Source organism: Lutjanus erythropterus, chromosome 2 (genome assembly GCF_056507025.1).
Source record: "Lutjanus erythropterus isolate fLutEry1 chromosome 2, fLutEry1.hap2, whole genome shotgun sequence".
In the NCBI taxonomy this organism is placed as follows: Eukaryota; Metazoa; Chordata; class Actinopteri; order Lutjaniformes; family Lutjanidae; genus Lutjanus; species Lutjanus erythropterus.
Window position 1 is genome coordinate 10,588,863 of NC_139318.1, and position 23,679 is coordinate 10,612,541.

The 23,679-nt window shown below is 40.0% G+C and overlaps 1 protein-coding gene across 9 annotated transcripts in view; it reads left to right on the forward strand.

Annotated features, from left to right (window-relative positions):
* The window catches only part of foxp1b (forkhead box P1b), a 237,443-nt gene that overhangs the window by 94,120 nt on the left and 119,644 nt on the right, over window positions 1-23,679 (forward strand). For all 9 annotated transcript variants that reach the window (XM_084727703.1, XM_084727728.1, XM_084727700.1 and 6 more), the window contains one exon: window positions 18,514-18,683. In XM_084727703.1, coding sequence (XP_084583829.1) covers window positions 18,525-18,683 — 159 coding nt within the window. In that variant the 5' untranslated portion in view covers window positions 18,514-18,524. The remainder of the gene's footprint in view (window positions 1-18,513; window positions 18,684-23,679) is intronic.

Below are 23,679 nucleotides of genomic sequence, written 5' to 3' on the forward strand. Positions count from 1 at the left end.
ACACTTATAAAACCTGAGACAACTCAAAATTTCAAAGCAACTCACTGAAATGGATTCTTGAGTTTTGAGCCCAACTCAAACTTCTAAGTTTAGAATTAAACTGAAATAAGTTTAGCCAGCCTGTAATGTGTTGTGAACATAATTAACATTTTTTAAATAAACTTGAATCTTGGAGTTTTAGAAACCCCCAAAAATGTGTATTTCAAAAAAGTGTATACAATGAACTGAGAACCTGATTTGTCCTTATTTCCGTGCTTGAAAATGAAATGGTTGCAACTGAAATTATTAACCATTGTTTATTTTCACTTTAATGAGTTTACTTAACAGTTTTAGAAATGCAATTTATGAGAGTTTCTAAAACTCAAAGATTCAAGTTTATCTAGTTAATTAGCTCAACAAAAAATATGAGTTGGTTGTTTTTTCAAAAGTGATGTTTGAGTTGGGCTCAAAACTCAAAAATCTATTTAAGTAAATTGCTTTAAGATTTTAAAATTTCTCAGCTTCTTCTTTTACGGCATATGCAGTCCCTTAATTGTTTAAACCAGCCATTCCCAAACCTAAGAAAGCCACGGCCCAATTTGAAATCTGACTTCTGCGGCCGACCGAAACTTTTAATCACAACTTTGATCAACACATGAGATTAATTGAACCATTCACAAAATATAAGATACATTTAATACATACATTTTAGATACATTTTAATGTGACAGGTCACCAAAGATGGTATAATACGTGTTAAACTAGGTCAGATAAATTAAGAAAAACATGTAATTTGAATTTCATGGCTTAGTTATATTAGTTCTGATCACAAAAAAAAAAAAAAATATTTTTGGGTAATTTCAAACTTAATTATTATTATTTTCTGACTTTTCACAGGCCACATGTAGTACTTTCATGGCCCACCGGTGGGCCGCAGCCAAGCAGAAATGGATAGCTTTGCATGAGCATCGTTATCACTACAAAAATCCTGGCAAAATGTCATCAAAATCTTACCACCGGATGTGGCTGAGATTGCCAATCATGTGGCAGTATTCTCCATGGATTGTCAGTATATAGGCTATTAGGCATTAGGGTCAGATAACCTCACCACAGGTTACTCTGGCAGTAGGGGGAAATAGGGTTCTTTCTGATGCATGGGCTTTCTTTTCCCCAGTTGGTGGAAGACGATGGCAGCCTCACCTCAATCCTAAAATCCTCACGTTTATGATATTTGCCCAGTATTATCTGTGCCTGTGGATGAATGGGAGGACAGAGCATGAGGAATGTAGAAGGTCAGACGGCGTGATTTACACAGTACAGAGCCAGAGAATCCTTGGGAAAATACTTGGGCCGGGATCAAACAGACGTCATGTGATATGTTCTTAACACTGACCTTTAAATTCATGCATTTTACTGCTCCCCTTTGGCAAATGATGCACTGGATGTGAAACAGTTTGTATTTTAACATCCACAAGATAAATGTAAGTTAAAGAAAGCATTATTTGTGCAGTTTGAAAGATGCCCATCCTTGCAGTGGATACGTGAAGAATTATGCAGTCATGTGTGACAGAGCTTGCTTGTGCACTGATGATGATTTCTTTCATGAAATGATACAGACCTAGTGACTCAGTTTTGAAGTTTCTGAATCAGAGCTGTGGTGCCACTACTTTGAATATGTACAGACATTCATAGTAAAACCAGACACTTATTCTGAATTCCTGGAAAAGATCTGATATCTGATTGGCAACAGGCCAGTGATGAAATACATATTCTTAGTCACAGTGACTTTGATATTGAAGCATGCACATGGAGGGAGCTATGGAAACCAATTTCAGTCGATGTAATAATAAAAAAACAGTAGAAAATACAGTCATGAAAATTTTAGTTAATAAGTTCTGAAAATAATGACTCACTATCTAAAAATAACAACTTAGTGTCTGAAAACTGTGACTTAATACCTGAAAATAATGACTTAGTAACTAAAAATAATCACTTAGTGTTTGTAAGTAATGACTTATTATTGGATAATAAGGACTTAGCATTTGAAAACAATTACTTATTATCTGAAAATACTGGCTTAGTAACTGAAAATAGTGACTTAATGTCTGAACATAAGTTAGCATCTCAAAATAATGACTTAGTAACTGAAAATAATGAGTTATTATCTTCAAATGATGACTTAAAATCTCAAAAGAACAACTTAGGATCTCAAATTAACAAGAAACTTTCTCAAAGGACAGACACGGAGACACTGTGCCATTATTTTGAGATAAGTAAGCCATTATTTCAAGAAAGTTTGTCATTATGTTGAATTAGAGAAAAAAAAAATCTTTTAGATTCACATTGGCAGACATGCGCTTCCATAGGAGCTGTCAGGAAGTCGACATTTGTAAGTAGTGATGATTACAATGATAAACTGCATTTATGTTATACATTTAGTTTGAGCTGTTATTCAAACTAACATACTAAGGCTGCTATAAGTATTGATACCACTTATTTAAAATGATACCATATCCATTAATTATGGTATTGAAAGTACCATAACTAAAAAGAAAGATCTAAGTGCTCACTCGAGACCTCAGTTCAGTTCAGCCTTTACTGTTTTGCTTGAAATTTGGCTTGCAGCAAAACCAGACAGTGTTCTGTGACTTTTTCTGTAGCAGCACTGAAAAATGATCTTATTTTGTGTCTAGGGCTTTTTTCTTTTTGCTGTGGTATTGAAAGAGGTATGAAGTATTGTATTTTGTGTTGTATCAAAGTTTAAAATTCAGGTATCATGACAACTGTATAACATACTGTTCATTATTTCTGTAGTATTTGTTGAGGCCTTACTATTTCCGCTCCTTTACGGTTATACTTTGTTGAAAATCTAATGGCACTGACCTTTTGTTTTTCTTTTTTTCCATATAAGCAGAAAGACTATACCCTCTTTGACGTTAATGAACTTTGCGGATGGGGTTGTTTACTGGCTTCAAGGTCAGTTTCTGAGAAGGGCAGCAGGTTTTCTTGTAAACATATTTACAGCCCAAAGATGTGTAAACACTGTAAATGTATACAGGTGCAGCCAGGGCGATACTGGCACATTTTCCTTTTTTTTTCTCCGCTGTGTTTTTTTCCTGACCTTTCCCCTGTGACACACGCACAGAAAGGCTGTTGTGTGCATATTGTGTTTATTTCTGGAAGCACTTTAAAGTAATATGTGCACCAACAAAAAAGCAAAAAAAAAAAATTACTCTTAGAAAGTGTAATGATGTGCCTTCTCACAGTATAAAGCTGAGAGGGGAGAGAAGGAGAGGAGAGGCAGATACCAAGGCAAACGCAGGACTAGTGGGGGTATTAAATATGAATTAATGGAATGTTGCTCAGGCACATCTCTGGGTGTAGTGTAGTGTTGAAAAATAAAATTTATGTTGCCAGCTACTAGCCGTGAAGGTGCATTTGGACTTAGTATCCTTTAATTAGAAGTGAGATATTAGCATTTCATAGGGCTTTATGCTGGGTGAGGGGATCGGCCGGCCACCGCGCCTTCATTAGCCAGCTTCTCTGTGTAATGAGTGCCGTCATTAGCTGATGGAGTGGATTTGCCCTAGCTCTACCTTGAAAGGCACATCTCTTACATACTTGCAAGGAATAAGGCCTTTTAATGGATTTCTTAATGAATAAAATAAGATGCCACTTCTTTAAAATTTGACGAGTGCATTTCTGATAATGTACACCACTGCTGCCTTTTACTTTTTTGGTTAAATTAAGAGCATAAAACAGAGTTATATATGTGGTGTTAATGGTGAAGAGTGGAAAACAAAGGTATTTGTGGGGCATAGTGTTAGTAAAAAGTGTAAAATAAAAAAAAAAATCCAGATCACTTTTTACATTGTGCAATCCACAATAAATTCTGAATCAAGGATCGACTGATATATTTTTGTTGTTTTTTTTTGTTTCAGGGCCGATACTGATACAGATTATTATCAAGTAAACTAATCAGCCCAACTGATATATCAGTCGACTGCTATTATTGGCCCAATATTGGCCTATTATAGCCATATCGGTATATATTGGTGCATGTTGGCCTATATGTTGTCTGATACGTGCCTGTATGAAAACCTTTTTGTTTTTTTTAAACAGAAGATAATGCAGATTGTTTTTATTCGTTAGCTTTATAGATAGCATTTTATGTATTTTTGATCATTTTCCAATGCCCTGATATCATTTTGGACAATAATGTGTGCAAAATATCCTGCCTTCATTACATATCTTTGTCACAAATGTGTGGCGTGTGTGTTTATGTACATATATAAGTTATATTCTGTATATTATCTTTCTGTATAAAGAATATTGATATACCAATAGATGAATTTTTTACTCCTTTATATCGGTATCAGCAATGGCTGCAAAAATCCAGAATCAGTTGGGCCCTAAATTAAAATAGAACTTTTCAGTATTCGACCAGTCAGATCAGACAGTGTTGCAGGCGGAACATTGTGTGAGATCACAGATCAAGAGAGGCGGCTGCATCAGAGCCAAAATAGCACACTTGAAAAAAACAGGTTCTGATAATCTCAAAATTAATCGCCAGGCTGATAATCGGTCCGTCCCTATTCTGTACTATATCAATACAGTGCGGTCGATTAAAGTGGTACATCAAAAGGGTCGATGTTCATTAATATACTTGAGAAATAAGGTGTGTGATTTGTGTCAGAGGTGTAACAAAGTGTTCTCTGGTTGTTAAAACTCGCCATGTTTATCAGGCAAAAAAAGGCAGGACGGCTATTGGATAAACCCGACTGCAAATTATCCTGCACGTGTGTCTGTGCGGGAGCGTGTGCACACTCAACAACAGTCAAGACAGTCAGCGCTGAGGTGTTTTTTTGTGATATGGAAGTCTCCTTAAGCCTTCGGCTGCGGCTCCATTCTCAGAATCAGGCGTGAAGTGATTAGTATTTTATTGATGAGCTCCTGAAGTGGCAAGTGTGGGAAATTGGATCTTTGATCTCCTGGAGTTTGGGAAATATATCCTGAGTGTGTGGAGCTCTCCAGGTAGAACACCCCCCCACCACCACCACCACCACCACCATCATCACTGCCATATACACACACACACACATACACACACACGCAGACAGACAGACAGACAGACGTTTGGGAGGGATATTCCTCCCCTTCTCCAAAACACATATTTGTTTTGGATGTTTTCACTGAGAGTCTACACGGTGATTACAGATGTTCATTAACAAAATTGGGTATTTGTTTTAAACTTTAACCAATCACTTTGATATGCTAATTACAGTGTAATTTAATTTGAGCCCTGTAATGATGATGCTGTTATTATGGACATAAATGATGCAGTTAAGCTGAGAGTAATCTCATTTGCATACTGTACATGCCAGTAAATTAAGCCCTTTCCTGCGTTGCTTCAGCTTTAATTTTCCACTCCTTTTCACACAGCATCCCTCAGCCCCTGTGCCTAATAGCAGGCCAGCTTGTTTGATGTGGAGAGCCGCTTCCTCACACTAAATCTAGTCACAATATGTAATACATAAAGGCTCTCATTATAACTCTAAGTGCTCTTTTAAGAAGTTGGTATTAATAAGCAGGCTGGCTTTTCATGCTTTGTAGTGATACACAAAAACAGTTTTGTCCCTCGCCATAATCATCTTCAGAATTCCTTAATCTGCATACGAGAAATACAAACTATCATAGCTGTGATAACGATGTGAATAGTTAAAGAGGGCCTAATCATATTGTATATGTCCTCTTCTATGTGTTGATCAGAGATATCTTCAAAGAGGGGATTGTATTTTCATATTCATCCTTTGAAAAAAAAAGATGAAGGGCATCTGGATGTGTTTTCTAACTAAGATTTTTCCCCTCAGCCAAAAACTAATTGAAAAATATTGCCTTATTGTATGTTTAGAGCAAATAATTTGGCTTCTTTTTCTTTGTACGACACGCTTTTTGATGTGTGTATAAAAGAGGCATATTCTCTGACAGAGGGACATGGTCGGCCTTGATAAAAAGCTCCCGTGTCTTCATTAGAGAAGCAGCACCTCATGGTGTCTGATTGTCTGATGTTTGCAGTGAGAGGGTAAACATGTTTGTCATACAGGGGTGTATTTATGCTGATCAAACATGTGAGGTAGGCCACGGTGAATGTTAAGGACTTTGGCTCACCGCGGGACTGAGCAGCTCAGCGGACAATGGTCTAAAGTTGCCCTCACATCCCCCTGCTTGTGCGCAGGGTAAGTCAAGCTCTGCGCGCTTTGAAGGTGGGTTAGGAGGGTGCTTTATGGACTTTAACACCGACAATACTATTGCCCTTCAACTGAGAATGCTCCTCCATTTTGGACCATAAAGAATATTATTTTTCTGCCAGCCAATTTTCTCTGTTAGTCTCTAATTGGCTACATAAATCTCGGCCGTTGAGGGTGAGAAATGTTGCAGTGTCACACAGTGTAATCTTCACCCTTATTTACCAATTCATTAAGATTCATTGATGCAGGATCGGTGAGAGGAAATGACAACATAAATCAGGCCTCCAACATAATGACCCTAATCAGTTGGGAATTGCAGAAAATGTCATGATGAACTATGTCCTTGTATTAGTGCCACTGTACATTGTCATTGTGCTGCTTTATGAGTGGGACGCATCCTCCTGACATGGGCTGTATTTAACAAAAAAAGAGTTGTTAAAACCTGATTCCATTAAAAGGCAGAAATTCATGGAAGGTCTTTTGGTATTTAGCCCTTCGCCTTTTTATCTTCAGTTTAACTGTTTAATGGAAGGCACAAACTCCCTTCCCTTTTTAACCCTCTCTGTCCTCTCTCTGGGAAGCTGCAGGCTTTTAAAATAATAACATGCTTCTCAGGCTCACAATGCTCCTTCTGAAGCAGCAGGAGGGGTCAACGGATAAGACCACTCCCGTAACAATGACAGTGAATCAGGTGCTTAATAGCAAAATGGCTGCTGTGTTACAAATTTTAAAGGGGCAGTCTGCTGAATTTTTCAATGTGATCTGATGTTGAGGTTAAGATGGCCTTTTTCCTTCTTCGCTGACTAAAAAACTGGTGGATGGGACCCAGCTGGGAGGTAGGAAGATCCTGTTTCGGGGCTAGTAAGTTACAGATTGTTGCTTTGGCTCGCATACTCGCAAATTCCAATACTGATATCGCTATCAATATGACGTTAAACAGTTAACTGTCTGTGGATTATCTTGAGTGACTATGCCATGATTTCTGGAAAAAGACATTTCTGTCAAATATATTTCTTGGTGCCATCTAGTGCCGTTTCATTCAAGAGAAAGCAGACATCTCTGCCGCAAATATCTCCAAAACTTGGTATCTCACATGAAAACACACTAGATGGATAAACAGCACTACAGGTAAGAGGAAGAATAGGTATTTTTTTATTTCGGGGTGAACGGTCCCTTTAAGCAGTCACTGACAGTTGTAAGGGAATTACTATTAACACAAAATAGCCGCTGCATTTCCATTCTATCAATTGTGCGTAAAGGTTAATGATTGTGTCTGTAAAATCAATAGCTTAACTTAATCTGTGTGTGAGTAACTCTGAACAAAAGAGGTGGGAGACTCCACCTGCTGTGTGTTTTTGTCTGTAGAGAAACATTTAACTGTGCTAAGAACCATTTAAATAGGGGGGCTGAGGCCAGACCCTACCGTTTCTTCCAGTTATCATGCGTGCTACTGAGAGAGAAATCATAATAAATGCATCTACCACACTTGAAGACTTACTCGAGAGTAATTAGCGGCTTACTTGTAGAGTGTCGGTTTACCACAAGTCTGTCCTGGTGATTTAACAGAACTGCAAAGCTTTTTCCCCAAAAATGATTAGGCTACATGTTGTCAGCTCACAGAGGACGCGTGCACTCCAGTGAGTTGACATCTCCCCAAAAGACAGCTGTTCTAATAATATTGTCCTCTCTTAGCGTAGGTACGCAATATTAATTAGACAAGTTCGTTAAGGCTAACCTCGGTTTTCCCAGGAAAATGCATCTGACACATTTCCTCTCCACAAGTTCGCATTCCCATCCCCATGGGAGCAACCCTTACATGAATTCTAGTAAAAATGATTAAAAATATATGACACACTTTAAGTAATGTTAAAACAATAAGTGCTTTTGCAGATCCCACAGGATGCTGATAGATTGGAGTTGTGTTTGTCTTTGGGTGTGCATGTTTGACAGGTCTAATTGGTAAGATGAGCTTGAGGGGGAGGCGACGACTGCTTTTTGCCGTGCATCGAGCCTGTGGTCAGAAGAAAGAGGCCCCCGTCGTCTCCTGGTGTCTGTCCTCTTGCTGTAGTGTTAATGGGCATGAGCCACATGTGAGCGAGATTATCAAAGTCAAATGAAGGAGAGTCGCTGAGAAAATGTGTGGCGAACCGCTCCTAAAAGAGGCTCCACATCCCAGAATTACTATTCCATTCATGTACAACCAGATTTAAACTCATTAGACTTCTCTATTTACTTAGTCTCCATCGGCCCCTAGTTGTACTAAAAATACCATGGCCTGCCTTACTTTGGCACATTCCGTCATTGTCTGTGCACAGCAGGCCTTTACACAGAGGTGTTTCTCGCACGGCTCCATGCAAAGGAGACAAACTGGTTTGTGTATTTTCTGAAATTATGGATCTACTCAGCTTCTCCACTGGAGTCTGCCTTCTAGTACCCTTCTTATTGTTAATTTATCTGCGCTTGTAGCGTGATAATAGGTTGATATTCATATGAATCATCATACTCACCGCCGCTCAGATGTCGAGCCCCTTTTCCTCTGGTGTAGTAATAGGTTTGGATGTAGATTTCATGCTTGAGAATCCTGTCACAGTAACGTGTTATAAATATGTGTTTGGCGCCTTTGCTCATATTTTATGCCTTCCTTTGCTGTTTTTTCAGGGACTAAATGAAATCAGTAGGGGAGGAAGAGACAGAAAACTATGGATTCTGGGTAGGGGAGCCTCATTGGATGGCTCCTGCTCAGCAGATGGCAAGTTGTTGTATACATGAAAAATTCATGGTCAAGGTGACGTGCAGCTTGGAAGTCCCTACACTACATAAGCTACCTTGTCTTTTGTAATCACTACCTATTTTTGGATAATAAAGTGACTCATGATCGGTTCAATTCACGCATAAAACAAATAATCAAAGCCATGCATTTCATTTATGATTGATAACATCTTTGTCAAATTCCACGTAATCCCTTTCTTGTTGTTGTTTTTCGCTCTGCGCCCTGATGTATCAGCTCTCGGAGCCCTCAGACATCCTTTGTTATTTCCACAAACCCAGTTACTGAATAATTGAACGAGGTAAATGTTTAACATGTTTTTACAAGTTCCTCACTGCGCCGTTGTGAAGAGAAGCCACTGTTTGTTGGGTCTGGAAGAAACACTTGGTTGCTTTGCTTGACAATGATGTGTTTCCATAGGAGACCACCACCACCACCACCACCACCTCGCCGGCCTGCCCACCCCGTCGCCGCCCATCTTGTTCTCATTCACGGTGGCTTGCGAGCAGCTGCAACGCACCAGCCTAATGCGTCTTCAAATGTCAGAAGAATGACTTTTTGTTTATCTTGACTTCTGCCTCGCTGTTTATTCTAGCCCAAAGCTGCATTTGCATCGACCTTGATTCCCCAAAGCCTGGCCCCCTCCTCCCCCTCGCCTCCCCTCCCAGAACCTGTTTACACTACGCCTGCCCCGAGTGTCACCTAGGAAATCGGCTGATCATTCCACCTGGTTAATATTAAATGGCTCCTGCAAGGAGATGTGTTTGTTCATAAACACAAACCCCGCTCCCCCTGTTTACTGTAGCCATGGCAGCAATCGCTTATTAAACAAACAGCTGCTTTGTTTGCCAGCATGAGTGGTCTGCTTATACCCCGTACAAGGTCTGGGAAGAACTTGGAAAAACGCCTCTGTCTCGTGTGGCACAGGGATGTGGGGCTTTGCGATGGAGGTATTAGTTGCACGGGGGCGGGGGGTTGCGTGTTCGTACTATATCGTCACAGTAGTCTGGAGATATGCTTTGCTTATCTGTGACTTGGTTGAAGTGGCTGACAAGATTACATGCTTGTTTGGTCTGACTGTGAAGTCTCCTTTGGCAGAATGTCATCCCCGCCGTTAGTTCCTCTGAGCAGAGAGCGGCCAGAGAAATGTAGTGAGTGAGTCCAGATTGAGTCCTTGTGATTGAGGTGGTTCTGGTTTGCAGAAGGCCTCTTTTTGCAGATAATACGTGGAAGGGTGTGGGACTGCAGTTTGGAAAGGTTACTGGGATTACGCCAATTTCTATGTCTGTTGTCCGGTGGATTTTTCCAAAGCCTCTTTCACACATAGTTACTCCCATTACTGGGATAACCCTTCAGGCACTGCCAGTGATTTTCACTATTCACATATGCAGTTCTGGGAATAGAAGAAAAAAAAATCTATTCTCTTCAGTATTTTTTTTATATTATTGTGTACACTTTTCTGATTGCTGAATTGATTTTATATTTATATGAATAACTAGAACTTAATTAGTTAGCGTGTTGCTAACATATAGTGGGAATTACTTTTAATGTGCTAACAAAAGTTAGCATTGCAATTTCGGTAGTGTTATCCTAACAAACTGATCCATTTTACTTCACATGCTTGACATATAAAACAACGTGTGCTCAAACTTTCTGGCATATATTTTCCATGCTGTGTCGAAACAAACTAACTAACTTCACATAGCTAACTCAGTCTGTGACTCTGACTTCAAGACTCCACATGAAAACTGACAGCAGCCTCAAAAGGTAAAAAACCCAAACTCCAAATTTTCATTGGGTTTAAAAATAAAGCCAGGGGCTCAATAATTCTGGCAATTATTTTCTTATGGCACTAGCTTGTTGAGTGAGAACAGCTGTATTTTATTTACTACTTTTATATGCAGTGTAGTAATGATGCAGCTGAAATAAATCTTGAAGACTGACTGTAATGTGATGTGCATTGTTGTTGGAAATATGACTCATGATACACAGCATGAAATGTATGTAATGTAATGAATGATTCAACGTTTTCCCATGTGTTAAAAAAGCAAATAAAAATCTCAATAAATTGGAATATTGAGCTGCAATACTTAAAAATCACATTACATATCAAACTGGCTCCAAAGTATCGTGATTAAATTAAATTGAGGGATAAGTGTTTTATCCCAACCCAGCAAGCAGCTTCATTCAGGAACTTTTCCTTCTTGCACCTTTTCACACATGCCATGGCAATGCTGGAATACATGGGAGAGGTCTAGTCCAGCAGATGGTGGTAATGCAACACTTACGGATGCCAATCGCCAAAAACTCATCAGAAGATGAAGAAGAAAATGGGTCAAGGGCAGATGTGCGTGTTTGCGAATGAACATTATTTTCATGAACATGTTGAGCGAACTGTTTATGTCTGGTGCTCTTATAATGTGTAACATATTTGTGAGACAAGTAATTTTTTTTCATGATCTACTTAAATCAGAAAGATGCATTTGGAACGTTAAAAAGAATAGTAAACAAGTCTTATGATTGGTTCACTCGCGCCACATTATAGCGTCTTTCGTCAGACAGACGTAAGCTGTCTGGCTAAATCTGGCCTGCTTACCATTTTCTAATTCATAATGAAAATAAAATGATTCTCACTGTTTTACCCAGGAAGGAGGGACACCTATCCCACTGTTGTATGATAAATTTTTTTTGATACTAAAATTAGGCGGCTGAATTTTGCATGATGGCCTTTCAGGCGGAGAGAAGTGCAGTAGAAGTATTAGCTGAAGAGGAGCAAAAGTTATGTATTTCATTCTCTTTTATATTAGAATAGCTTTGATAGGCTATTCATTCGGTTCCACATAGGAGCAGTTAATGTTCATGAATAATTTCAACATTTCAGTGGCTGCATGATGGAATAGTTTGCAGCTATGTTTAATGTTGTATCTCCTCTTTCAAATGTAACCAAAACATTTACCACTAAACTGCAGCTGCTGTTATTAAATCCATTAAAATATCTGATTTGTCTGTTGATCCTTACACCAAGTTAATTTAGTTAACAAGTTATTAAGTCGGTTAAATAATTTCAAAGAAAGATGTGTAATGGGTCTTTTAATATTTATTCCTTTTATCTGATAAAACTGTTATTAATGTTTGTTTATTAACCTGGCCCCTGGCCTCCTGTCATTTTACAAAAGTGGCCCCCAGGCAAAGCAAGTTAAGTATCCCTGCTTTACATGCTTGTCCTTGCAAATGTTACTGCTTTCATTCACACGGCCACACTGGCATTTTCCCTGCAATATTACACAGTCTGAAGTTGGGGACAACTTGGCGGGTCAGATTTCCCTGAATACCGATCCCTGCTCCCATTCACACCTGATCCCATGCAGGAAATGTTCCTGAACATTTCAGGGACCGACCACTTGTGTGTCACCTTATGAGACATCTTCTTGGAGTTTGTTATCAGTGATAAGGGCTGTGATAATGGATTATTTAACGTGCAGCTTGTGTTTGTCTTCTTACTTTTCCCTGGAATCAGCAGCCAGGAAACATTAGAACACAAGACAAACCTTGAGAAGCATTCTGTTGTTGCACCTTCAGTACACGCTGATGTGTTGTCTAGTCTAGCAACCAAGCTGAACCTAAACAGCTCTAAATTGAACCTCTCCCCATTGTCTCCTCCTCGGTGTGTCTTTATCTCCCGCCCAAGAAATGTTGTGCTTTTGTTGTGTGCTTGTGTAAACAAGGGCTGTGTGAGAACTTGGCGAATCGAAGCAGGTGGCCGCCGAGGCTTTACTGTCATGAGCATTAAAGAAAAACAGAACATGAAGAAGGGTCAAAGCACAGCTGCGCGGGGCCGACCCTACCTTGAATCGACTGCTGACTTGTTTGAGCTGTTGAATTCCAGGCAAGCATGACAGGGGGACAGGCATTAGATTTCCAGCGAGAGGGGGGGAGGAGGAGGAGGAGAGGCAGGGCTGATGAGCTCTGGCCGCCGGCTGTTCTTAACCTTCAACCTGTCTGGTCAGGTGGGAGACACATGTGACTTTTGTTTGTACTGTACTCCCCATATTCGAGGCAGGGAAAACAAAACAAACTGTAAACAAACAGAAACTCTGACCTTTTTTATTATCCAGTGTTTGTTCCAAACACTTGTTTTGTTTTGCAAGCAACTCCCCCCAAAGAACAGACAGGCATCTAATAATCAACAGCACAGCCAGTTCTCTTTTTGGTACAAACTGCTGTTGCCTTGTTTTGATCTGCTGGAATTTCCATCATTTTGAGTCTTTTTAGAACTTTTTTTTTCCAGTTCAGAAAAAAAGCTGACATGCTCCATTAATAACAAGAAATATTTTTTTCCCTCATGTCTCCTTTTGTGTGTTGTTTTATGTTGAAATGTTTGTGTCTGCAGCATGAATGCATATGTTTTTAACCCAACTAATTACATTCTTTTTAGCAGGACGCTTGACCCATTACCAGGATAACCTCTAAGGCACTGCTAGTGATTTTCACTGTACACATGCAGCTACTAAGGGTGGGAGATACAAGTGGGCTCTCTTAAAGCTACTACAAGGAGTTTTACACTTGTCATGAAACTGTTTCAGTTTATTAGTGATTCCTCCATATGACCTACAAATGCAAATGAGGTCATCTACAAAAAGACTGGCTTTTTCTATATAGTTGCTATTAATGCCTGCCACAGGGTGGGATTCTCCTAGAAATCAGTTGAAACAAACCTGTGTTTATCTTTTCCTTGGCAAAGTTACAGTGAGTAGCACATTAGTCAGTTAAAATGAAGCAGAAGGAGATTTTTATGTAGATAATTTACTTTTTGACATTATATTTTGTAGTCATTATAATGGAAACACTACTGCGTTTGTCCAGAGAGGCCACAAAATCAACAAAGATTCCTTGTGGTAGCTTTAAGTATTGTGATTCTTTTAGGCCAATCTTGGTTTCCAACATGTTTTGAAAGAGCGCAGGGATAGATACCAATATTCTTAAGCACTGGCCCCACGGTTCACTAGGCCCCTAAATTCAGTGACCCAAATTTAAAAAGGTTATGTAAAAACAATACAAAAAAAAACAAAAAAAAACCCAACAACAATCTTAAGACAGTTTTTCCCAACTGTGACACTTTCATGAAGCCGTTGTTTTCAATAAAAATTGAATTAGACATCTTGGCTAGTTGAGGGACGTGTCATATTTTAGCCACTAAAACAACTGTTTCCATTCGCTCCAAAAATTTCATAGTTGTTTTAGAAGTTGCTTTGAATGAATGAATGTTGAACCAAAACACTTAAGTAAATCATCATGTTTAATCTAAGGGCTGCAACATTTATAAAAGGCTTTTAAATGAATCAATTTTTGATTGCCAACTCAATGTTATATATAAATGTGAATAAGTAGCATTTAGCCCATTACCTCAATGCTAACCCATAGTTGCTGTTAACAGAAATTAGCATTGCAATCGTTGTAATATTATCGTAACAAACTGTTCCGTTTTAAAAATACAGCCAGGGACTCTCTAAATTTTATTTTATTTATTATTTTCTTATGGCACCAGCTTGCAGAGCAAGAACAGCTAAATGTAACAGTTCTAAAAGTGTTTTATTCACTACTTCTGGAATTTCCATCATTGTGATTATTTTTAAAACTTTTTTTTTCAGCTCAGAAAAAAAGAATCTGACACGGTCCATTAATAACAAGAAAGATTTTTCCCTCATGTCTCCTTTTGTGTGTTGTTTTATGTTGAAATGTTTGTGTCCAGAGCCGGAATACACATGTTTTTAACCCCACTAACTACACTCCTTTTAGCAGGACTCTTGACCCCATAATTACAGCTGAATTTGGATGTGTTGTATAAATGGAACGGATGGAAAATCTTGGAGGTTTTTGAGTCATCGTGGACGAGGCTATCCCCTGAGCAAAGTGAAAATAAATAGATAGATAAACAAACACAGGGCCAAGTCAAGTCACGTGGCCCGAGTTGCCCGGGCCCCAGCTGATGGAGGACGGCGTCCCTGCCTCAGTGCTCCACAGATTAACATTGTTATCAGCACAACTCTCTAATAAGGCTCTTTCCTATCTGCTTGATATTTATGATGGATAATGCCCATTTTCCATTTTCTTTTTTCCTCCAATTTTTTCGCTCATGATATTGCAGCTTTGAATTATTCTGTGGCGAAATTAATGAGAAAGTAGATTTATGGGTTTCATTTGTTTGTCAATTCGAAAATTAATTGGGTGTTAATTTTAGCCATCCCCTCATCAGTGCCGGTTCCAAGCATGCGCGCATTACTTTGCATTCATTGTAGCCTTTCCCTCCTTTATTGTGGGTCACTAGTTTTGCATACATTAAAATAGCCCCGCGGCTCATTCTCTTGATTACTTTTGGAGATGCCATGCATTTGGAAATTTACGCCTTTCCGTTATAATTATGAAAATTTTGCATGGAATGACAGTGCATGTATAATAGCCATTACTTCCCCCCCTTTTATGTAGCTTTGGAGAAAAAAGAAAGCAGGCCCTTCCTTTTTTTTCTGCGTGTGGAAAAATGTCTTTTATTTGAAAAATAAGTGGGGGCGAATAACGTCAGCCCATGGTTTATTTCAAATGGCATTTAATTTCGCTCCGAGAATGTGTGTTTCTAATTGGTGTCTCAGAAGGGGGAGTCAGTGCGAGCAGGGGCCTGTAGATGGAGTCGTGGCTGGCTGCGTCCCATCCCACAGTTACTCCTCTTGCTCACTCCTTGTTTAGAAAATCCCATTATGGAGGGAGGCCGTGCCAGACTGGAGGGGTGAGCCGGGTCAACATCTGTCTGGAGGGAGAGGGGGGCCGGCTCTAGCCCCGGCCCAGAGAACGGGGCCTGTAGGCCGGGTCCAAGCTGCTCAGACAGGCCCCTGAGTGTGGGGGCGTTGTGACACACAACTGAACCGGCACAGGCCACAGTGTCAGATGACTCACTCGGATATGCTTCTTGCAAGGAGGGCTTCTACAGGAGAGGAGATGTAAACCATAGTGAACTTTAGATTTGTGCTCTGGTACTGTTTTAGCTCACCGGAGCCCACAACTGCTACTGATGACACTGAGCTGGAAGACTGCTCCTGAGAACTATGATTTGAAAGAGCAGTGCTGCTTATAGTGCTGTTTATTTTTTAATAATCCCACGTCTAGATTATTATCTCACCTATGCTCTGTAAATATTCTTATGTGACAAGTTGTCAACCTCAATTTCCTATCTGTCAGCCTGAGTGTGTGTCCCCATGGTGTCTGGGTGTGTGTCTGCATCTTGTTTAGATCTGGATCTCTGGAGACAGAGCGCCCGTGTAGTTGAGCACATATTAATTCGCATTGGCCCTCCTATTACACGCCTTAAATGCAACACCATAAATCTGCATTTAGTTCCATTTTCACCTTCTTTCATGATGAGGCCCAGTGTTTTAAAGGCATTTATTCTGCTTCATATAAATAATTAATCAGCCAAGTTAATTCGCTTCTGCCTGACTTGGTCAGCTTCATTAACCGCCCTGGAATTGGGAGGCTAGACGCGTTGCGCCACTGAGGCCTGCGACCAACGCACAATAGCTGTAAATCATTCCACTGATTTGAGGAATACAGGCACAGATATGCACCAATGTCACTGGCACTCATCCCCAGAGAGACAGAGGGGGTGGGGGGAAGACAGCGTGTCTGTCTGGCTTTTGTGTATCTGAAAACAGAACGGAGGAAGTAAAATGTGAGAAAATTGCTGTGTATTCACATTTAACACTGATTACTCAGAGATAGATGCTAGTACTTTTAAGCACTGGCCCTGTGGGCCACAAAGCCCCCAAATTTGGTGACCAAAGGACATTTTTTGTGGCCTAAATGTAAACCTATGTAAAATATCCAAAAATAGAATATAATGTTTATAAGTATTTTTTTCATAAGTCTATAATCGTCTGAAAAAAATAATTGTTCTGTTTTTGCAACCTTAGAATGAGCCCTTTAATTCTACAAAGGGCATGAGTCCTCTTCCATGAAAGCCGCCATGTTTTCTAGGAGTTTTTTTTTGGCTACCACAGCTTCTTCTCCATGCTTGGAAGGAGAACAATCATAGATGGTGATATTTTTAAGCTCTGGCCCCATGGGCCACCAAGCCCCTAATTTTGGTGGCCCAAATGTACACATATGTGAAAACATTACAGAAAAGGCAATTTTAGTCATTTGACACAGTTTTTCTCAACTGTGACACTTGTGTTGTCTATTTTTCCCACGAACTGTAATGTGGTCATGAGGCTTGGTGAAAAACAAGCTCGACCTCTGGGCTACTTAAGGTTATGTGTCATACTCTACCCACGAAAACTACGGCTTCCATTCACTCACATACTTTCATTGCCATTTTTTTTTTTATAGTCTGTCTTTTGTGTTAGGTTTAGTGATCAATATTTATCCATATTTGAGAGGCTGAAAAAGAAATGAAAAATTACTTTAACAGTCAGTTATCAAAATAGTGTGCTAGCTGAATTCTTTTTGACCACTTGCCTTGCTGGGCAATTGAGTTACTAGATTTACTAGCCCAACATGGCATTTTATTTGCCACAAACAAGGAGGCGATCCTTATTGGTGAGTCTTGACAACTAAAACTGATAAAAACTGGTGGCCTCAGGGGGCCACTTACATGGAATATTTGGTGGCCACAGATGAACTTTTGGTGGCCACAAGCCATTTGGCCATGGTTAATGTTGAACCCTGTTAATGCTCTCATATTTTCACATAAAGCAAAAATCATGCAATCACTGCCTGTATTTGTATTTTATCCTTTTAAGTTACATGAAGTCATAAAAGACAATGTTTTTGTACAACAACTTAAAACGGTTTCTTTATATTCATAGCCGTATTTTGGTGTTAATTGAGCACCCCTGAAGGATTTGACTGTTTTCACTCTGCCTCAGATTGGATGTTTCTCATGGAGATCCTTTGGCAGGCCTCACACAGTCGCCCTGTTTCCCATTAAAAAGCCATTCTGCCGTGGTTCTTCTGGGAGCCATGCAAGTAAATATATCCATTTCCATAGAAAGTGTTTTGTTTTGGAGGTCCACTGTTTTCTTGGGCTCCTCTGCTCTCATTCAGCTCAGGTTGGGTTCCTCTTCAGACCCCAGCCCCTCCACTGCACCCCTGCATATGCCCCATAATGGAGAACACAAACAAAACCTGAGTCCCTCTCCTTCTTCTTTCAGCCCAGTATGGACTTGTCATAGGATCCGCACCGGAAAAACCAAAACAAAGGAGCAGTTCATTATTGTGTGGGGAAGCAGTCTGTGGGAGCGTGTGCGTGTGTTTGCCTCATTGCATATGCTACAAGCAAACAAACAAGACACGGGGAAGCACAAACCAACAGGGAAACCTGCAATAAAAGTGAAATTGTGTGGGAAGGATACGCCAGATGTTTATAGTTTGGCCCAGAGTTAAAATGCGACCTCATTGCTGTGTGTTTTAACAGCTGTTCCTCTCTGTCTCTGTCCCTGTTTTCTCTCTTTCTGCCTCCTCTCTTCTCAGGTTTTTAAGTCATGATGCAAGAATCTGGGACGGAGGCGACGAGCAACGGACCAGCCAATCTAAATGGAGGAGCGAGCGTAGAGGGCGGGTCCAGGGAGGGTCGACCCAAGAGCGCCACGCCGTCGATGGAGGGGACCGCGGCCGACCTCCTGCATCTCCAGCACCACCAGGTAGACCAGTCCCCCCTTTCACACCTGCCTTCACTTCATGAAGCCACGTCAACAGCAGGCCCGATCCCGCCTCTTAAAGTGCCACTTAATATTTAATCCCACCTCAAAGTACATCTCGTACATAAACACATTATTATTATTATTTATGTATATTGAGGCCCTTTTTGAATATTTAAAGAAGGGGAAGTGCTCTCTCTTTGTGATTGTGTTTGGTTGTGAGCGTGTTTATTGTAGCATACAGCATCTGCATTTTGGTCAAATATTTATCACAGTGTTCGGACATATTTTAAGTATGTAGGTGCCGCAGGATTGTGTAGACAGTTAAGAAACCGTGCCATCCAATGAGATGACAGCATCTTCCCCCGGCTCGTTGTAAACACACCTCACACTCACAACTAATGCCACACTCTACCCGCATTCGCCGGTGAGCTGCGGAGATGCGCGCCCGGCGTTATCGTCGACGGGGCCCCCAAACATTTTCACCGTCTCCAACTTGAGGCAAACAGACAAGCTCTTTCTGTTGGTGTCAGCGTTATGTGTGGCACACGACAGCGCGTTTAAGGAAACAACATTGAAAAGATCAGTGTGTCTTCTGCTATCTCGGTCTATCCGACAGAACGACCAGGGTTGTTGTCAGGAGCTGTTTGGTGATGATGCACAGGCTCCGCGCCGCTGTCTGTTGTCACAGCACATCCATCAGCGTTTGCACAGGGAGGGCAACAATGCTGCAGTGTGGAACACAGGCCCACTGTAACATACAGAGCTGAGCAATAATTCAGTATTATCATTTATCATCTTTGAGCAGAATCATCATGACGTTATAATGATAGGATATTGTAACACAGCGATACACAATTCTGTTGTCAGAACTGACGATAACCAGCAAATTCATTCATATCTCATGTTGACAACACAAAGGATGACACATTTTCATAAATAAGTCAGCATTTGAAAAGTCACTTGACATATTATGCAGGTCAATGCAGTTATAATCAGTTGTACACATGCATTTTATCATGGTAAGAAAAATCATTAATTTTAAGTAAATCACACAGCCGTACTTATATATCACTTGAATAGTAATGTGACCTCATAAGTGATTGCTTTTGCATTGTGATTCATTATGTAGTTTAATTATTCCCCTTTTTACCCATGCATTATTTAATTGTAGAGGAGAGAGACGTATGGATAATTGGTAGAGGGGCAAACATACATTACAGGTTAGATGTGATGTTTTAGATATCATCATCTGAGAAGTATATGATGTGTGCCTTGGAACATGATGCCTTGTTATATCTAATGTGTAAGATTTATAGAAATCTATATGCAGAATGTAGCAGAAATGTAATGTAGGCTAATATTTTTATGACATTGTACAGTATAATCGCTTGAAAATAGGAATTGGTGTGTTGTCGTAACCTTAGAACAGTGTTTCTCAAATTTCAGACGCTGAAAAAATTTCATGCCACCAACACCCCACATTTTTTTAATGTTACAGGAAGCAACTAATAAAAAAGGATCCAAGTTGAATTTAACTGAAACAAAGGTCAACATGATAGCATCAGAAAACATTGTTTGTTAATTCTCTGTACCTGAATCATATTCATTCCACTTAGTTTCTCTCCATATTTTTCCCCTGGTCATCCACATCCCACTTGCAGCAGCACTAGAAGGGCCTGCCCCACAGTTTGAGAACCACTGCCTGAGAATGAGCTGTTTGAATCTACAGATGGCGAGGGTCCTCTTCCATGGAGGCCTCCATGTTGCGCTGACATTTTTCCAATAGAGATGTTCAGAATTTTTTCTAAGGTCTAATTCCTAGACCTGAAGCTACACACATTTTCAGTAGGAAACAGGTCTGGATTGCAGACAGGCCCGTCTGTCTGTAAAGGTCTTGTTAGCAGTTTGAGTAGACTTAGTAAACCCATATTTTAGTAGCCCCAACACATCTTTATTTATATATTTGAATAAGATCCCCATGAGGTATTACTGCAGTAACAACTATTCTTCCTTGGGTCCACATAAAAGACAAGATAGGACATTCAGACATCACATTATAGGTATAGCTGGCAATAAATACTGTCTTCTGTTTTCATAGAGTGTTTTGTCGAAGGCTCACAGTATGAGGGATAAAACTCAGTGGTCACAGGGACCACCTACATGGAATATTTGGTGGCCACAAAGTAACTTTTTGTGGCCACAGGTAATTGGGCCATGGTAGGGCGAGGCAAGTTGGTTACAGTCTGCAACCTTACCACTAGATGCCAGTAAATCCCACAGTCTGGTCCTTTAAGTGAAAACAGTACTGTAGTAAATACCGGAAAGGAAGTGTAAGCTACTCTGTAAGTACAGTAGAAAGGGTGTGTCTGCGTGCGTCCTGCTCCTCAGTATCTGTTAGGCCTTTAGGCTTCACCAGATCTGCTCTTCATCCCTGCTCCTCCAGCTCCAGACCCCAGCTTCAGACCCCACCTCCCACCCATCTTTTTTCCAGCTCAAAATGAGCATGTCGTCAGTGAGAAAATCACAGCCATACTGAATTCATTACTGCAGTAGTCACACAAAACCATGGATAAAATTTCAATAACTGCAGGCCACAGTTGAGTAAACAGTTGCACTGAAACTTAATTCCTGTTGACTTTTCCTTCATTCTTTGCCAGGGGCACATTCTGATTCGCTCTGCAAAGACAACAGGGTTACAACTTTGATGAATTGACGCAGAGGGGAGAAAGAGGGAGAGAAAAGTGTCATGGATGTGCACTTGACACCAAGAAGGGATGGAAATAAAGCCTCCCCGCTAGAATAGAGCCAGCCGTCCAAGCATGCTCCCTGTTTTCTAGTCATCCAGAAAGAACTATTACTCTCCAGGATGTGCCTTGGCATTTAAAGGAAGGAGGAACGAGCAACTCCCTCCTTCCCAGTTCAGTGTATTACAGTCGCATTTTCTGCCTTCTGCTTTCTACGTGGTAAATAGCGAGCGCTTTTTTCTTTATGCCTTTTGAACAAATCCAGTGGTTAATTTCTGCGGCCTGCAGTTGGGGTTGAAACAGAGGGAGAGGGCGTATTAATTGTTGTGTGTGATAAATGGCGCATGGACGGGGACGAAGGACGAGATGTCTCACTCTCAGCTCCTGACACTGGGCTTTGATAGGCTACTTACCAGGGTAGTGTTACTGGGAAGGCAGGCAGGCAGTCTTTTTATTCTCCCATTAGACTAACCCAGGATTTTCACTCATGCACCATGAACCATGTTAATTGTCCCCAGGGCATTACGATCTTCGCTCAATTACTTGATAACTTTTTACTTTTGTGGCATTTCACAGTCTTTCTTTTAAGTTTTATTTGCGGATCGCGCTAATACGCGTCTAACTGACACACTGAGGGGATTTTCTTCTCCTTTTTTTCTTGCATTCTTTGTTCTCCACAACATCCAAGATGCTATTACCCCTTTAGGTGCTGCAAAAATCAATCTAAAATCTTCTCAAGACTCAAAGTGCAAATGTCTGAGAGTCCCCTGAGTGAGCGCGGAACAACAAACCTGGCAGTGGCATATCATTTATTCTTATTAGGCGACATAACTATGAAAGACAGTCCTCATTAATAAAGATGGGGGATGAAATAATTGTAATCTGTTTGATCATCTTGATTCTGACAGGGGAATTCATCTTGTGGACTAGTCAGATTTGGGGGAAGTGGACCATAAGCTTGATTTAAGCATCTCTATTAGTAAGTCAAATACTGTTTGTTAAGAAGGGAGGATGAAAAGAAGGCGCTGTCTGTCTCATTTTCTCTCTCAGATGCTGTGGAAATGTAGCAGATTTTACTTTTTGAGGAACTCTGTTGTGTTGTAATACTTAGAGATTCAAATGCACTTATACATGTTTGTTGTGCATATTGTAGCTTGTTCAGCCTGTGTTCAGCTTTTGCTTGTGTATAATATATGAGTACCTCCTTTTTTTTTAAAAAAGAACATGAATATAATATTCTTTTCATAACATATGTGTTTGCCCCAGAACATGAGTGTGTTTATCATATTACGCTCTGTGTTTTTGTTTGTGTTGCAGAAGTTGTGGTTTTAACGTTATCCTCATGAGGAAGTGAAGATACTGTAGGAGAGAAAAAACACAACACAAACAACAGTATGAAAGTGTTTTGCAATAACCTGTTTTGTGATTTAAATGATTTTGCAACAGGATGTTGTGTTGTGGAGCTAATGTAGTCCAATGTTGATTTTGACTTTTGACTTGGTTGATTTTGTATTAGAATGGCATTTGTTTCTAGTCTTAGATTTAAGCCAGTTAAAATGAGGTTTACTGAAAGTGTGTTGGATTATTGAAACATTTCTGTAGGATTTCAATCTATTAACATACATCTATTAATCTGTTGCACATTAAGTATCCATTTTTTCAAACATGCATTTTTCTTTTGTTACATATTTGTTTCAATTTAAGGACATTATCTTTAGGGTGTCAATCTTTCTGTTAAAGCTTCATATTAAAATGCCTTTAAAAACTTAACATGTTATATATTTCACTGAGTTGAGTACATGTTTCTCAGATGTTTCCAACAATGTTCAAACCCGCAGAAATCCATAATTTAGTCAAGGTAACTCCATGTTTCCTGCTAGCTGTTGCTAGCTAATTGCTATAACTTGTGGGAAAACACAGGATATGTCAGATACATCAGAAAATGAGGACAGAGGTTGGTGCATGTGACGTGAAGTAAAATTTTAATATACCTCATCCATGAACGTGATTTCTGCCTGAGTTATGTCAAATAGATTTTCATTAGCTATGGTGGAGGTTTAAAAGTGAAGATAGCAACTCCCATGATCCCACACTACATCTTTGGTTATTGTTTTAATGTAACAGAGATCCCTAGCTGCAGAATTTACATATTGTGCATTTAATCTACGATCTAAGATTGGCAACTCTGAATCATTCAGTTCTTTAATAATTACAGAACAACGTCAGTTCCTTTTAGCTTGTGTTGTATTTCA